Source organism: Clavispora lusitaniae (assembly GCF_014636115.1).
Source record: "Clavispora lusitaniae strain FDAARGOS_655 chromosome Unknown tig00000038_pilon, whole genome shotgun sequence".
NCBI classification, from domain to species: domain Eukaryota; kingdom Fungi; phylum Ascomycota; class Pichiomycetes; order Serinales; family Metschnikowiaceae; genus Clavispora; species Clavispora lusitaniae.
The window spans coordinates 23,598-39,555 of record NW_027093976.1 but is presented as its reverse complement, the minus strand read 5'-3'; the positions used below and the strand labels follow the sequence as shown (position 1 = coordinate 39,555).

At 48.3% G+C, this 15,958-nt stretch overlaps 8 protein-coding genes across 8 annotated transcripts; 7 read left to right on the top strand and 1 right to left on the bottom strand. All coding sequences in view use genetic code 12, as the record gives it.

Annotated features, from left to right (window-relative positions):
* Positions 1–8: 8 nt before the first annotated feature.
* On the top strand, positions 9–1,697 carry FOB63_001157 (Major Facilitator Superfamily protein; the record flags this gene model as incomplete). Its single annotated transcript, XM_002618773.2, has 1 exon — positions 9–1,697. One exon carries the CDS (start codon positions 9–11, stop codon positions 1,695–1,697), a length of 1,689 nt encoding a protein of 562 aa, XP_002618819.2.
* Positions 1,698–2,008: 311 nt separating this feature from the next.
* FOB63_001156 (uncharacterized protein) lies at positions 2,009–2,815 on the top strand (the record flags this gene model as incomplete). Its single annotated transcript, XM_002618774.1, has 1 exon — positions 2,009–2,815. One exon carries the CDS (start codon positions 2,009–2,011, stop codon positions 2,813–2,815), a length of 807 nt encoding a protein of 268 aa, XP_002618820.1.
* Positions 2,816–3,311: 496 nt separating this feature from the next.
* Positions 3,312–5,279, top strand: FOB63_001155 (transcription factor domain family protein; the record flags this gene model as incomplete). The annotated part of the gene is made up of 1 exon (XM_002618775.1): positions 3,312–5,279. One exon carries the CDS (start codon positions 3,312–3,314, stop codon positions 5,277–5,279), a length of 1,968 nt encoding a protein of 655 aa, XP_002618821.1.
* Positions 5,280–5,489: 210 nt separating this feature from the next.
* On the top strand, positions 5,490–6,941 carry FOB63_001154 (Major Facilitator Superfamily protein; the record flags this gene model as incomplete). The annotated part of the gene is made up of 1 exon (XM_002618776.1): positions 5,490–6,941. The coding sequence occupies one exon, from the start codon at positions 5,490–5,492 to the stop codon at positions 6,939–6,941; it is 1,452 nt and encodes a 483-aa protein (XP_002618822.1).
* A 251-nt stretch (positions 6,942–7,192) lies between these two features.
* On the top strand, positions 7,193–8,011 carry FOB63_001153 (uncharacterized protein; the record flags this gene model as incomplete). The annotated part of the gene is made up of 1 exon (XM_002618777.1): positions 7,193–8,011. The coding sequence occupies one exon, from the start codon at positions 7,193–7,195 to the stop codon at positions 8,009–8,011; it is 819 nt and encodes a 272-aa protein (XP_002618823.1).
* Positions 8,012–8,504: 493 nt separating this feature from the next.
* On the top strand, positions 8,505–12,502 carry HYU1 (5-oxoprolinase; the record flags this gene model as incomplete). The annotated part of the gene is made up of 2 exons (XM_002618778.2): positions 8,505–8,528; positions 8,579–12,502. 2 exons carry the CDS (start codon positions 8,505–8,507, stop codon positions 12,500–12,502), a joined length of 3,948 nt encoding a protein of 1,315 aa, XP_002618824.2.
* A 768-nt stretch (positions 12,503–13,270) lies between these two features.
* GAL7 (UDP-glucose:hexose-1-phosphate uridylyltransferase) lies at positions 13,271–14,368 on the bottom strand (the record flags this gene model as incomplete). The annotated part of the gene is made up of 1 exon (XM_002618785.2): positions 13,271–14,368. The coding sequence occupies one exon, from the start codon at positions 14,366–14,368 to the stop codon at positions 13,271–13,273; it is 1,098 nt and encodes a 365-aa protein (XP_002618831.2).
* Positions 14,369–14,790: 422 nt separating this feature from the next.
* On the top strand, positions 14,791–15,864 carry GAL102 (Gal102p; the record flags this gene model as incomplete). The annotated part of the gene is made up of 1 exon (XM_002618786.1): positions 14,791–15,864. The coding sequence occupies one exon, from the start codon at positions 14,791–14,793 to the stop codon at positions 15,862–15,864; it is 1,074 nt and encodes a 357-aa protein (XP_002618832.1).
* Between the last annotated feature and the right edge of the window lie 94 nt (positions 15,865–15,958).

Below are 15,958 nucleotides of genomic sequence, written 5' to 3'. Positions count from 1 at the left end.
AAAAAACAATGGAAAGCGCTTCTCATTCCGAACCGGAGAAAACCCTTCCCGAAAGCCCTATGGCTGATAAGCCTGTCGATGTCTCACATCAAGAAGATTATTTTACACCTGCCAAGAAACAAACAAAAGTGACAGCGCCCGACAACAGTAATAAATCCAGACCGCCGGTATTTCGCCGCCGCACCTCCAAGAGATTTCCTGGCATTCTACATGAAGATGGTAGAAGAGAGCTTCGTGAGAAGGACTGTTATGACAAGTTGGGGTTTTGCTTCCCAACCTACAAGAAATGGATGATTTTGTCGGTGATTTTCGCCGTGCAAGTATCTATGAACTTCAACACAAGCATATACCCCAACGCCATTCCCTTAATTGCTGAAAAATGGAACATCGAAGTCCAAAAAGTTAGAGTCAGTCAGATGATGTTCCTTATTTGTTACGCTTTCGGGTGTGAGCTTTGGGCCCCGTGGTCCGAGGAATACGGCCGTTGGCCGATCATGCAGTTGAGTTTATTTTTCGTCAACATATGGCAGATTTTGGGAGGTTTGGCTCCTAACTTCGGTGCTATTGTTGTTGCAAGGTCTCTTGGCGGTCTCTCTTCCGCTGGTGGTTCTGTCACTTTGGGTATGACTGCCGACATGTGGGAGGCAAACGACCAAGGGTTTGCTGTGGCATTTGTTGTTCTTTCTAGTGTCGGAGGGTCTGCGCTAGGGCCCATTTTTGGTGGTCTAGCACAAGAACACCTTTCTTTCAGATGGAACTTTTGGATCCAGCTAATATTTGGCGGTGTTGTTCAGATTGCCCACTTTTTCCTCGTTTCCGAGACCAGAGCCACGGCTCTTATAGACAGAGAGGCCAAGAGAAGAAGAGAGTCCGGCGAAGATGATAATATCTACGGACCAGGCGAGATCTACGGCCACAAGATGTCGTTTGGAGAGGTGCTTCGGATCTGGCGTCGTCCATTCGAGATGTTCTTGAAAGAGCCAATTGTCTTGTGTCTCTCTCTTCTTTCTGGTTTCTCCGACGCTTTGATTTTCGTTTGCATGGAGTCGTTCACGCTAGTTTACAAACAATGGAACTTCTCCACCACTGCCTGCGGCCTTGCTTTTGTGCCCATTGTCATTGGCTATCTCCTTGCATACGGTATTCATCTCCCCGATGTATGGAGACAGAGACAGATTATCAAGACGTACGGAGACGGAAGCCGTTTTGCCGAAAGAAGACTTCTTTTACTTTTGTTCATTGCACCGCTAGAAGCCATTGGCTTATTTGGTTTTGCTTGGACCAGTATGGGCCCTCACTATAACCCGTGGATTGCCCCTATGATTTTCACAGTTCTAATTGCAATTGCAAACTATAGCATCTACATGTCCACCATCGACTATATGGTTGCCGCATACGGACCATATTCCGCTTCAGCCACAGGAGGAAACGGCTTTGCCCGTGATTTTTTGGCCGGTATCGCTGCCATGTATTCTGAGCCAATGTACACTAACATTGGCAAGAAAAGACATTTGCAGTGGGCAAGCACTCTTTTGGGATGCATTGCCTTTTTGGTTTCGATTCCAATCTACATTTTCTACTGGAAGGGCCCCCAAATTAGAGAGAGAAGTAAGTTTGCCCAAACTTTGGCTGCCGACAAGAAGCTCCGGGACACTGTTTCATCAGACGAAGAAGAAGAAGAAGAATTGAAAGTGTAGATGTATAGGTGTATATGTGTAACGAGAATCTCATGTATGGAAAGGTATCGCCGTATGCATGACGTGCATTATCTTGCTTCACCATAGGTGGGGCCCGGAAAAACTGGCTAGGGAAAAGATGCAGTAGAATAAACCATCTAGGGCAAGCTTGCTCTCCATCACGATTCGTACCACTAATATCTTTCTTGTTTCTCAGCTCTGATTCCTTTTTCCCACCGTTTTTTTCCTCTACTCCAGAATCTCGTGACTTGCTCTATTACCCCGGACCTTGCGACTCACCCCACCATCTCAGTCACTACTCATATTCTTTAATGCCTTTCACGAAAGAGAAAAATTTCTACAAATACTTGAACCCTGAGTCGCTGACAGTTTTCGTCTTTATACATGGTCTCGGGCTCACGCTTCATGCCTTTTATCCTGTTGGTCTCACCTTATCGAAAGACTATGGTTGCTTGTTGATTGATAATCCAGGAGCAGGCCAAACGGAGCTAAAAACAGAGTCGCTTTCCATCAAGGAGATTGGCTCGCATGTTTTGCAAGTCTTGGAGGAAACAGGCGCTTTGCAAAAGCGTTTGGTACTTGTGGGCCATTCGATGTCTGGAATGGTGGTGAATTACTTGGCGGCAGAAAAACCCGAAGGAATAGATATCCAGGCATGTGCGTTGATATCGCCTATTCACCCTTCTGCTGCCGCCAAGCCTGGATTTGAAGAGTTTCTTAGCAGAGTTACCGATGCTAAGAATTTGGAGCTGACAGCTGACTTCATGGCATTCCACGCAGTTGGCGCCAAGTGCTCCAACATGAAACGCTCGTTGCTCCACCTGATGGTGATGTCGCTGTCTGTTTCTGGATTTTCTGCCAATTGTGTGGCTCTCATAAGTTCATGCTCTCACGAAAAAGAGTTTCAAGCCTATTATGATAAGATCGACGTTCCGGTTTTGCTTCTTCTAGGAAAGGAAGATCCTGTGACTCCGTACAAGGACACAGCGTTAGCCTTCGATGCCATTCAGGCCAGAAAGAAAGTTGTGTTGGTTGAAAACGTCAGCCATTGGGCTATGTTGGAGGACGAAAACACGGTTCTGGCCCAGTTGAAGTCACTAGCAGAAACATCCGCCTGAAACTTCCAGAAACGTCTACATGCAACCTAAATTTATTCATCCAGCAAAACCGGCTCTAAGATAAATTGATTCATATTAGGAACAAAATAATCCGTATAACCTAGACACAAATACAAGAAGAACACGTCTTGGTCAAGTGTAATCTGTCATTGTCCTAGAGCTTTGAATACTTCAAGAAGTTTTCTTTCCTTTCCGTTCGAATCTAGACTATTCAGTCCATTTAGAGCAATTATCATTCGTCACTTGCATTCAACTACATGACTCATTGATGCACGAGAAGAAGCCACACAGACTTCGTAATTGATTGGCCTCGTATTCTGGCTGCGCACCTCCGGAAACCTATATCCGGCAGATCATGTTGGTCGTGCCACACCTTATCACAGCCATAATAGGTATACCCCACTAAATGCATTGCATGCAGCAGGCATTATCCTGCTCTCACTACTATTGTTCCTATTTTTCTTCCTCGCTACTGTTTTTTTAACTGCTTTCTGACATGTCTGCGCAGAAACAGAGAAAGAGAGTCACTCTCGCATGCACATACTGTCGGAGCCGGAAAGTCAAGTGCAATGTCCATGAGACGCTGCCGTGCTACAATTGCTACAAGGACGGACAAGAGTGTGTCGTTTTGCCCACAGATAAGCGGAAGGACCGATACCGCATCAAGTACTTGGAGGAGCTCGAGTCCAAAGTAGCCCAGTACGAGAAGTTGATCAAGCAAGTCCGAGGAAACCTCGATGCCACGACCAGATTGCTAGATCCAGACACGACAGGTGTTCTTGAGGATCCAACAAGTAGAGAAGCGTCTTCCAGCGCCCAGCCGATTCTCCCGACTATACAAGGCAAGTATCTTCAGGCGAACAACTTTGCCAACGACGAGAATCTTTCTGTCGCCGTTTACGGGCCCACCAGTGTGTTTGACACGGAGAAAATCCAGGCCGAGGCATCGAAAGTGGCGTCTTTGAACTCCGATCCGGTTCTTGTAGATTGCATCAAGCTTTTCTTCAAATGGCAGTATCCAGACATGCATCTGTTCGTTTTCCGTGAGGCGTTTTTGCTCGACTTCTTCAGCCCCAAATCAAACGGAGTGTATAGTTCTGCCGAGCTAGTTTATGCCATTTGTGCTATGGGCGCCCTGGTGTCGGAGGATCCCCACATAAATAAAAGGGCAGGCGAATTTTACACCACTGCTAGAGAGTCCTTGATGAAGTTGACAGATTATCCCACCATCAGTTCGCTTCAGGCATACTTGCTTTTGGGCTTGTATGATGTCTACAACGGGAAAATCAACAGTGGCTGGATCCTATCTGGAGACGGTTTCCGTGTGGGTTTTGGTATTGGGTTTCACTTGAGCCCAGAAAATTGGTTGGTGAAGCAAGACGAGGAAGTGAGCGACATAACCATCAGTGTCCGGAGCAGAATCTTCTGGGGATCGTTTATGGTCGACAGGTTTCTCAGTCTCATTCTTGGCCGGCCCTGGACGTTGAAAACAGACGACTCTACCATCTCAGGCTCCATCAATATGCCTGCCATTGATTGGATAGACGATTACACATACCCGGGCACAGCATCATGCAAAGCACCCTTGTACATTGATGTATCCAATCCACTTAAGAACATGATTGATTTGGTGGCCATCTCCGATGAAATGCTCCTGCGAGTATTTCCAAGTAAGAGAGCCAAGGAGCAAAGGGGCATGCGCCAAAGAATTCTTCTCTTGGAAGAGTATAACAAGAAAATCGCCAATTGGAGGCAAAACTTGCCTCCCATCATGCAATGGGACACCGAAGATTTGGCGAAACACGGGCATGACCACACCAAGATGTTCATGAGATTTTTTTATTATATTGTGTTGCTTTGCTTGAACCGTCCGTTCATTGAGGAAACTAGAGGCTTCAAGGACAGCCAGAACGCCATGAAAGTGTGTGAAGTAGTGATCAAAGATTTGCACACGGCAATCCGCTCTTTCGTCGGCTCCCATGGTTTTCAACGATGTTCGTTTCTCATTCTGTATTCTTGCATCATGTGTGTTTCCATCATTCTCTTGTCCAGTAGTGGTGGGGGCTTGATCCAAGACGTCAGCCTCGAGGACTATTTTTTCGAGTTCATGACGGTTCTCAAGCTCTCATCTAAGACTTGGAAGCTTTCGGAAAGATCGTACAATAAGGTGAGGCTCACATTGAAGAACGAGTACAAGGTCAGTTACCACGATCTATTTTCCCGCTTTCTAGAGAAAAAACAGACCCTCGACGACGGGTTTCTTGTCCAGGGAAATTCAATCATATCAATGATTAACACCGAAGATCTGGATCCCCCCACGGATCTACCATCTTCAGGCTGGGAAGCGAGCTACGCAAATCTAGAAGAATTGGCGGGGTTGGGCGGGCCCCCCGTTTTCACCACCACAGAGAACAACGATTGGTCCTCCTTGTTTTCTTCCTACGAATCGCTTTATCAGGACTAATTTGGTAATCTCCGACGGCTCCAGTTGCTATCTTTCCACCTCTGAGGGGCAGGAAACCTATTTCCGAGTGATACGTTGATGGATGCGCGCAATGTTGACGTTATCGGGCTCATAACGGTGTTATCTGCGTTATCTAATCGGGCGTGATTGCAAGTATATCTATAGACCCTGATAGTTCTGATTTCGAACAAGAAAAAAAAGTACTTTCAGATGCAAGAAAAGGACACGAAGACATTAAACAACACCCTTGAGGTGGAAGTGAGTGAGGGACAGATTGAGTCTGTCGAAGAACCATTCGACGTCAAGGCTGAACGCAGGCTCTTGCAAAAGTTTGATTGGAAAATCATGCCGCTTTTCTGCGCCGCCTACTTCTTTTCCGCGTTGGACAGGTCCAACATTGGGAATGCCAATGTTGCTGGTATGGCCAAAGATCTCAATCTTACCAGCCACCAGTACTCGAACGCCGTGAGTCTTGTGTATGCGACATACCTTCCTGTGATGTTGCCAGGTGTCTGGTTGATGAGGAAGTTCAACAAACCCAGATACTACATGGGTGGAATGATAATCTGCTGGTCAATTATCTCGATATTCACCTTGTTTGTAAGAAGCTATGGGTCTCTAGTTGCCATGCGGTTGCTTCTTGGGTTTTTCGAAGGCTCCTTCTTCAGCTGTATGACTCTCATCGCCACGGACTACTATCTTCCTGACGAGATCGGCCGCAGAACTTCCTACTACTTTGTTGCCTCTGCCTTATCGAGTTCCTTTGGTGGACTCATCGCCACGGGTATCACCAAAATTCCAAAGGGTGCTCTCAAACCATGGCACTATCTTTATTTGATCGAAGGACTCTTGTCTTTGGTATGTGGGATCTGCGTCTTAGTCTTCTTGCCCGATAGTCCCGTCGAGATGATTCATTCGCAAGAGGAAATGATCGTTTACAAGAGCAGAAGCGAGAGAAGAAAAACCTACGACGGGTCGAGCCACTTTGACAAGAAGGAGTTTATTTCTGCATTTGACTTCAAAATAGCGTGCTCGGTTGTGATCCAGTTCTGCCAGGATGTGTGCTTGTACGGATTTCTGACCTTTTTGCCCATCATATTGAAGAGCGGGCTTGGGTTTGATTCTTTGAAAGCCCAGTACTTGACTGTGCCCGTTTATATTTTCGCCGGCTTGATCTACTTGTTTTTTGCTGAGATTTCGGACCGCACCAAGATTAGAGGACCCATCATCGTTTTCTCCAACATCTTTGGCATTGCAGGGTACATCATTCTCTTGTGTGTGGATAAGGCCGGAGTCAAGTACTTTGCGTGCTATCTTATTTGCTTTTCCCTCTACATTGGAACTGGAGTCAACGAGTCGTGGATTGCCAGCAACACAGCGCCTTCGTTCAAAAGAGGAACCTCTATTGCCATCAACCAGTCGCTCGGAAATATCTCTGGTGCTATCAGTCCACAAGTTTACGTCCATCCACCGGACTACGAGCTCGGCCATAAATTTACGTTGGGCTGTTTGTGTGTTTCCTCGGCTGTTTCCATCATCTGCACTTTGTATTTGAAGAGAAAGAACGAGATCCACCAGAAAATCTTGGATTCAGGTGTGGATGATCGCAAACAGGCCAGAAAAACAGGCGACGACTCGCCTGAATTCCGCTTTATACTCTAAGTATCCCTAGTAGCTGTATCGTTTTCAATCCACGCTGTTTCCCAAATATAAAGTTGCTTTGCTTTCGTATTAGACCCTTGCATGAAGACGGGCGTCTTATCCTAATCGGGACGATCTCGGGCCATGCATTTTTCCTGTGCGGCGTTATGTACCAACTTTCGCATGAATATTTCCGAGCACCGTTATCAATGAGCTAGACTCCCATATATAGGGAAAAGAACCCCTACCAACCTGAGGTCGCTAATCGCAATATGTCCGTCGACCCTGTGGAATTCAGGGAACTTTGTCGGTCCGGGAAGTTCCAGAACCAAACAAGCGGCCAGTGTCCCGGTTATGCCCAGGCAAACCTAGTCATTCTTCCTTCTGCTGTCGCTGGCGACTTTAGAGATCTCTGTATAAGAAACCCAGTCCCTTTGCCGCTACTAGGGATGTCCGCAAGCCCCGGGGACTTTTCAAAAATCGACGATTCTCGTGTTTTGGCCGACAACACTTTTGACATCAGAAAAGACTTCCCCAGCTACAACGTTTATGAAAAGGGAACTTTGGTGGCCAGTCCGTCCGACATCTCGGATTTGTGGAACAAGCAGAGTGTTGCGTTTCTTATTGGCTGTTCCTTTTCGTTCGAGCATGCGCTAGCCCAGGCTGGTTTGCCTGCCAAAAACTCTGTGCTCAAGAAGAACGTCTCCATGTACAAAACGTCAAAGATGTTGGACAGTGCCGGGATTTTTGTGAACGTGCCGTATGTGGTCAGCATGCGGCCCTATAAGGTGAAAGACGTGGAAACGGTCAGAGCAGTGACACGAAAGTACCGCAAAACACACGGCGAACCAATTGACTGGGGCTTCGAGGCGCTCGCCCGCCTTGGAATAGAGGACTTGCGGAAACCCGACTACGGTGATGCTACGGAGTTGGCGGAAGACGAAATTCCTGTCTTTTGGGGCTGTGGTGTCACAGCTCAAGTGGCGGCGATGTCTGTAGCCAGTAAGATTGAAGGAAACATCATTGGCCATGCTCCCGGCTGCATGCTAGTTCTTGATATCCAAGATGAGGATATTGTTTCGATGATATAGATAGCTATGTGTTTCGATGGTGTAGAGATATTGATAGCTATGTTTAAGAAAGGACAAGTCAGATTAGTTATAGAGATAAAATAAGTTCATTAGATGAGTATTGATATGGGGATGCTAAAAGAGGCATTGATATGGGGAAGCAAAAAGAGGCATTGATATGGGGAAGCAAAAAGAGGCAACTTCAACGACATCATAATAGAAACAAATGTACCGAAATGCCACAACATCCGAAGACGGCCCTTTCATTATGGCAAATAATTCGCCTGAGTCATCATGTCTAATAAAATCTGTGGGACGCCATACAATCCAGAAGTGGCTCGGGATAGAATTCCGCGAGTGCGTATGTGGGGAGTGGCTCGGAAACCTATTTCCGAGAGCGCAGTTAGTGGCCAGGGTATAGTTTTCCGAAACTTCAGCCCTCCGCCGTGGAAAAGCCAAGCTTATAAAAAGACGTGGTTTCCGTTTCTTTTTCATTTTCAACAACTGACCGCAGATGGGCTTTCGCATTGCTATAGATGTATGTTTCTCGGTAGGATTTCTCGTTCCAATCGCCATACTAACTTTTAGAGAGGTGGAACCTTCACCGATTGTGTCGGTAACCCAGGAACAGGGAAACAAGAAGACGATGTTGTCTTAAAGTTGCTTTCGGTGGACCCAGAAAACTATCCGGATGCGCCATTGGAAGGGATCCGCCGCTTGCTCGAAAAGCTCACAGGCAAAACCATTCCAAGAGGCCAGCCTTTGGACACTTCCAACATCGACTATCTTCGCATGGGAACCACAGTGGCCACCAATGCGTTGTTGGAAAGAAAGGGAGAACGGTGTGCTTTGGTCACTACCAAGGGCTTCAAGGATGTGTTGAACATTGGAAACCAGACCAGACCCCACATTTTCGACTTGTCCATCTCGAAACCAGAGGTTTTGTACGAGCTGGTTGTCGAAATTGATGAGCGCGTCACGCTTGAAGACTTTGTGGAAGACCCTGACCAGAAAATCTCGTCGCCAAATGGTGACGATCTTGTGATGGGCTTGTCTTCGGAAGTTGTCAGAGTGCTCAAGAAACCGGACGTCGAAAGCATCAGAGCAACATTGAGCCTAATCTACAAGTCTGGCATCCGCTCCATTGGCGTTTGTTTGATGCATTCCTACACATTCCCAGACCACGAGAAGCTTGTGGGTGAAATTGCTCGTGAGATTGGCTTTACCCACATTTCTCTTTCTTCCGAGTTGAGCCCCATGATCAAGTACGTTGCCAGAGCCAACTCGTCGATTGTGGATGCGTACTTGACTCCAGAAATCAGAAAATACTTGTCCAGTTTCGAAGCTGGCTTGATGCACGGCTATCTTAGCGAAGAGAAAGCCAACGGAGTCCGGTGCCACTTTATGCAATCGGACGGTGGATTGGTTGATGCTTCTTCCTTCTCTGGCTTGAGAGCTATTCTTTCCGGCCCTGCGGGTGGTGTTGTTGGATACTCTGAAACCTGCTACAATCCAAAGAACAACATTCCGTTGATCGGCTTTGACATGGGAGGCACCTCCACTGATGTTTCCCGGTACGGTGACGGAAAGTTCCACCATGTTTTTGAGACCGTCACTGCTGGCGTGACCATTCAATCTCCACAATTGGATATCAACACGGTTGCAGCGGGAGGAGGGTCCATTTTGACTTACAAGAACGGCTTATTCCACGTGGGCCCCGAATCGGCCACATCTGAGCCTGGTCCAGCATGTTACAGAAAAGGTGGTCCTTTGACTGTGACCGACGCCAATCTCTTTTTGGGGAGATTGATCCCTGAGTACTTCCCCAAGATTTTCGGACCCAACGAGGACCAGAGCTTGGATCTCGAGGCCACAACACGCAAATTCATTGAGTTGACGGCGGAAATCAACCGGTCGAACCCCAACATGCCAGAAATGAGCCCCCAAGAAGTCGCTTACGGCTTCATTAATGTGGCCAACGAAACCATGGCCAGACCCATCAGACAATTGGTGGAAGCCAAGGGCCATGTCACTGCCAACCACAGATTGGTGTCTTTCGGTGGAGCTGGAGGACAGCATGCTGTTGCTATCGCAGACTCTTTGGGTGTCAAGACCGTTTTGATTCACAGATACTCCTCTGTTTTGTCTGCCTACGGTATGGCACTTGCGGATGTTGTGGAAGACATCCAAGAGCCTTCTTCTGTCACTTTGAACGATGCTTCGGTCAAGCACTTGGAAGATAAGTTGGGACTGCTCAAGCAGAAAGCCAGAGCTACGCTTGCCGCACAAGACTTCAAGGACAGCGACATTGTGTTTGAGGAGTACTTGAACCTCCGTTTCAAAGGCACAGAGTCGGCCATCATGGTTCCAAAAGGAGACTCTTGGGACTTTGCCGAGACCTTCAAGCAAATGCACAAGAGAGAGTTTGGTTTCGTGTTTGACAAGGACATCATTGTGGACGACGTGCGTGTGAGAGGAATTGGCAAATCGGCTACTGCGAGAGATTCCTACATCGATGACCAAATCACGGAACTTGAGAGCTCCAGCTCCATTGTCAGTGTTTCCGAAGACTCGGCCAAATTCAAGAAGGACGTCTACTTTGACGGTAAGTACTTTGAGACTCCCGTCTTCAGATTGGAGGACTTGTCCGTGGGCACTTTAGTGCATGGACCTGCTATTGTTGCTGACGGAACTCAGACAAACTTGATTCCGCCTGCCGCAAACGCTCTTATCTTGAAGAGTCACATGGTGGTCACCATAGATTCGTCCAAGAAGAAGAGCCTTGCGGACCAGAAGAATATCCCAACAGAGTCGGTTGATCCCGTGTTGCTTTCCATCTTCGGCCACAGGTTCATGGACATTGCCGAGCAGATGGGTGCTTCCTTGCAAAAAACGTCTGTGTCGGTCAATGTCAAGGAAAGATTGGACTTTTCGTGCGCTTTGTTCGATGCCGAGGGAAATCTTGTGGCAAACGCCCCCCATGTTCCTGTGCATCTCGGATCCATGTCTACATGCATTGGTTTCCAAGCGAATCTCTGGAAGGGCAAACTCAAGCCCGGAGATGTGATTGTTTCCAACCACCCATCGGCAGGCGGAACACATTTGCCTGACATTACGGTGATATCGCCTGCATTCTTAGGGGACGAGATCATCTTCTATGTTGCCTCCAGAGCACACCACTCGGACATTGGAGGACTTTTGCCCGGCTCCATGCCTCCCAACTCGAAGTTTTTGATCCACGAAGGTGCGGCCATTTTCTCCGAGTTGTTGGTGAAAAACGGCGAGTTCCAAGAGGAAAGAATGACACAGTTGTTGTTGGAAGAGCCTGCCAAGCATGCTGGCTGTTCTGGAAGTCGCCGGTTGAGCGACAACATCAGTGACTTGAAGGCCCAGATCGCCGCCAACCAGAAAGGTATCTCTCTCATTGACCGTTTGGTGGACGAATTCGGCTTGGCCACGATCATGAAGTACATGGTTGCGATCCAAGACAATGCGGCCGAGACTGTTTCTCGCATGTTGGCAAGAGTCATGGAACAGCACGGCAACGAACTCGAGAGCGTTGATTACATGGACGACGGGTCCCGAATCCAATTACGCATATTTCCGGGCCAGAACGGCAAAATCGTGTTTGACTTCACCGGCACAAGCATGCAATCCTACAGCAATGTCAATGCGCCAATGGCAATCACGTACTCTGCCATCATCTACTGCTTGCGGTACTTGGTGGACGAAACAATCCCGTTGAACCAAGGATGCTTGAGGCCCATCGAAGTGGTGATTCCCGACTCGTCGCTTTTGAATCCAGACAAAGGCTGTGCTGTCGTGGCGGGCAACGTTTGCACTTCGCAGGTCATTACCGGAGTGATTCTTAGCGCCTTCAAGGCGTCGGCCAACTCGCAGTCGTGCTGCAACAACTTCACATTCGGCGTGGGCGGAAACGACGAAAACGGAAACTACGTTCAAGGCTTTGGATACTACGAAACTATAGCCGGGGGCCACGGAGCAGGACCTACATGGGACGGTGTGAGCGGTGTCCACACAAACATGACAAACACCCGGATCACCGATGCCGAAGTTTTTGAAAGAAGATATCCTGTCCTTATCCGGGAGTTCTCCATCAGAGAAAACTCTGGCGGTGCCGGTGCCCACCGGGGCGGAAATGGTGTGGTGCGGGACATTGAATTTCGGGTTCCTGTCACGGCGTCTATTTTATCCGAGAGACGAGTTGTTCCGCCACACGGTTTGGAAGGTGGTTCCGACGGCGAGCGCGGTTTTAACGTCTGGGTACGTAAGGTTAAAGATGCCGATGGCAATGTCGTTACGAGAAGCGTCAATGTGGGCGGCAAAGCGACGGTGCAAGCGTTGGCTGGAGACAGATTTGTCATTAACACTCCGGGCGGCGGCGGATTCGGACCAGTCTCGGAGTCTTTGCCCACGGAGAAAAAGAAGCACCAGCATTTTGCGGGGACTGGACAGGTTCTGATTCGGAACACTGCACAGCTTACAAACTAGAGCTGGTGGAGGCGTTATGCGTCAGTATGCAAATGCACGGTCGGCACCTGCGGAGATACATACGCAGACGCTGTTCGCAGTGGCGTATCTCCAAAACATCTAATGCTGTGCGGCTAAGTGGAATAGTCTTCCCTACAGTTCGTTAAGTGGGGTTGTATTATGCCCCAGGTTGAACTCAAGTGGAGACCATCAGGTATATAATATATGTCATTTCATGTCATCAGTAAGTATGCAGATATCGTAGCAGACTTTTGGGGATATTGTCTTCGTAAATGGTTGTAGTAAGCCAGTTCGTGCAGTTTGTGCTAGACGGGGGGTTTTGCCTGTTACACTTTGTCGTTTGTGCCTCTCGTACTCCGCTTCGTTTCTTTTTGTCCCTACGCCAGTGTGCCTTCCGCATGATAAGTGTTCAGAACCGGATGTGAAGCTCGTACTTTCAAGTGGTGATGAGATCAACTTATTTGTTATCTCGGTGCAATGATGATGCCGCTATTTTTTTTCCATATGTGCAAGCAGATTCAATTGAGAGTTGCCGTTGTGGCCATGTGGGGCTAAGGAAGCGAATTGGCTAAGTTGGATTTTCCCGCAGATGTGGGCTCATTTGCCTAGTATCGGTGCTCGGCGGAGAAATGAAGACTCCGAAGCTTAGGCAGGACTTTGATGCACCTTCTCCGAAACATTGTGATTCTACAGTGTTTGGTCTTTCTTCACGTATAATTACTTTTCTAAACTTCTTGGTTGACGCTTAGTTCTATCAAGGTATAAAAATCATTCAAGCGTAGCAGTATAGTGGGTGGTACCGTCCAAATCCTGGAGACGAGCGGCAGCTTGCTCGCTTGTGAGATCTCTTTGGGCCTCGCCCAACATCTCGAATCCCACGCAAAACTTCTTCACTGTCGCAGACCGCAAAAGTGGAGGATAAAAGTGCATGTGGAACCACGAGCTGTTTTTCTCCTCCTCCGAGGCCACCAAAGGTGCCTGATGCAAGCCCATGGAGTAGGGGAAGGACGTTTTGAAAAGATTGTCGTATTTCGTAGTAAGTGTCTTGATGATGGACGCAAGATCCTCCTTGTTCTTGTCCAGGAAGTCTGCAAGCGAGCGCAAATGGGTTTTGGCAAGCAAAAGAGTCTCGAAGGGCCACAAAGCCCAGAACGGAACAACCACAACAAAAGAGTCGTTCTCGCACACTATACGGGTCTTTTCTTCCAACTCCAAGCGCACATAGTCGCCAAGCAAGTGCGACTTGTTCGACGAGAGATACTTGCTCATGTTCTTGAGTTCGTGGCTGACTTCGGTGGGAACCACATCCAAGCACCATGCCTGGCCGTGCGGATGTGGGTTGGAACAGCCCATGGCCAGCCCCTTGTTCTCGAAAATCTGGATGTACTTGTATGGCGCCTGGCCCAGCAACAGCTGTTTCTGCGTGTCCAAGTACAAGTTTTGCCAGGTGTCCACAACCTGCTTGATGGCCTTCTCCTCCATAAGCGGGATTGTAAGAGCATGGTTGGGACTGAAGCAGATCACAAAGCAGTTGCCTTTCACGCTCAGCACCTGGAACAATCTCTTTTTGGCTGCGTCTTCATTCTCCTCCTCTTGCGCATTGTAGTCTGGCAGATCCAACTGCACTGCGGGGAAGTCGTTGGGGAACACATAGGTGGAGGTGTAAGCTGGGTTAGTCCCGTTGGCGGCACGGGTGTTACCTGGGCACAAGTAGCACTTGGGATCGTATTCAGGCTGGGTGTTCTTCTTCACCTCTTCTTGGGCACCTTGCCAGGGTCTTTTCGCTCTGTGGGGCGAGCAGAGGACATAGGTGTCAGAAAGCGGATTGTATCTGCGATGAGAGTGGTCGGTGAAACTGAAGGACATTTCTGGCGCTGGAGGAAACGTTCTTAGCACCGTTTTAAATTGGCGTTGGGATGAGTTACGTGAGGCAGATGGCTCGGTCCCGTTAGGAAGGGTGTGGCGAACGTGCGTGTGTGCGGCGTCTAAATATGCGCAAGGGAGCTGGGGTGGTTCTACATGTACCGGCAATGCAACCTCGAGTGCGCCACGCACCGGTGCGTTTTACCCTTAACGGGCCAAGAAAAAAATAAGCAAGAACCACGTCATCACTGACCCCGTTAGTGCGGCGCCCAGGGCGCCCAGGCTTAAATGCCGTCAAGCGTGTACATCGAAAGATCTTTTATTCGAGCTCCTGCAACCGCCCCGCACTCTGCATTTTCCCCTCGTGGCGCCCTCTGACCCTAAAAATTCAGCCACCGCGCACTGCGAACAATCGAAGAAAAGCCATGTCCGCAACGTTTCTTGTCACTGGAGGTGCGGGCTTTATGGGCTCGCACATGGTGGACTTGCTATTGCAAGAGTACCCAAACCACAAAGTTGTGTGTATCGACAAGCTTTCCTATGCGTGCTATCATCTGACTAAAAATATCGAAAGAGCACTTCGGAACCCGAACTTTCGTTTTCTACAGTGGGACCTTGCGCAGGATTACGAGCTTCTTCACAAATTATTGGTTGAGGACTGGGAATCCTCCCGCATCACCACCGTCCTCAACTTTGCGGCTGAGACATGCGTGGACCGCTCATTCGATGCCCCACTTTACTTCACCACCAACAACATTGTTGGCCTCCAAAACTTGCTCGAGTGTTTACGACACCTTTTTGAGCGGCGGCCTGAATTGCGCCTGAAATTACGCTTTGTACATGTATCCACGGACGAAGTATACGGTGAACAAGAGCCGTGGGAAAGTTCGGCCGAGGAAAGTGCATTAAAACCGACAAGCCCATACGCGGCCACCAAAGCAGCTTGTGATCTAATAATAGGCGCGTACGTCAAGTCTTTCCAAGTGGCGGCCACCATTGTCCGACCTAATAACGTGTATGGGCCACGCCAGTTTCCCGAAAAGCTAGTGTCTGTATGCTTGACGCAATTGCAGAAGGTGCGTCTGTCCCTGGATGCACTTGCCCTTGAATCGCGCATACCTTTGCATGGCCTGGGTGAGTACACGAGAATGTACTTGCATGTATTCGATTTTGTCCGTGCAGTCAACGTGATTTTGAAGAAAACTCACCTGTTGGAAGGAGAGTTGCCTGTATTCAACATTGGCACTGCTGATGAGATTCTGAACATTCGATTTGTGCAAATGATCATCGATGCGTATATGCGGATCAGGTTTGGACAAGAAAACACTGACTACTCCAAATACATTAGGTTTGTGAAGGATCGCAATTACAACGATAAGCGATATGCGATCGACTCATCAAAAGTAAAAGCCTTGGGCTGGCGCCAACAAGTTTCGTTGGAAGAAGGCATAACGCAGCTTGTGCAAGAAGCAACTTCGCATCGTGCAACGAAGTTATAATAGTAGATCGACTTACATCATCAAATTCATTAATCGAGCATGTATTTTTGTGTAGAAAATTGCATTAGGGCTAAAGCAGCCGTCATAGTTTTGG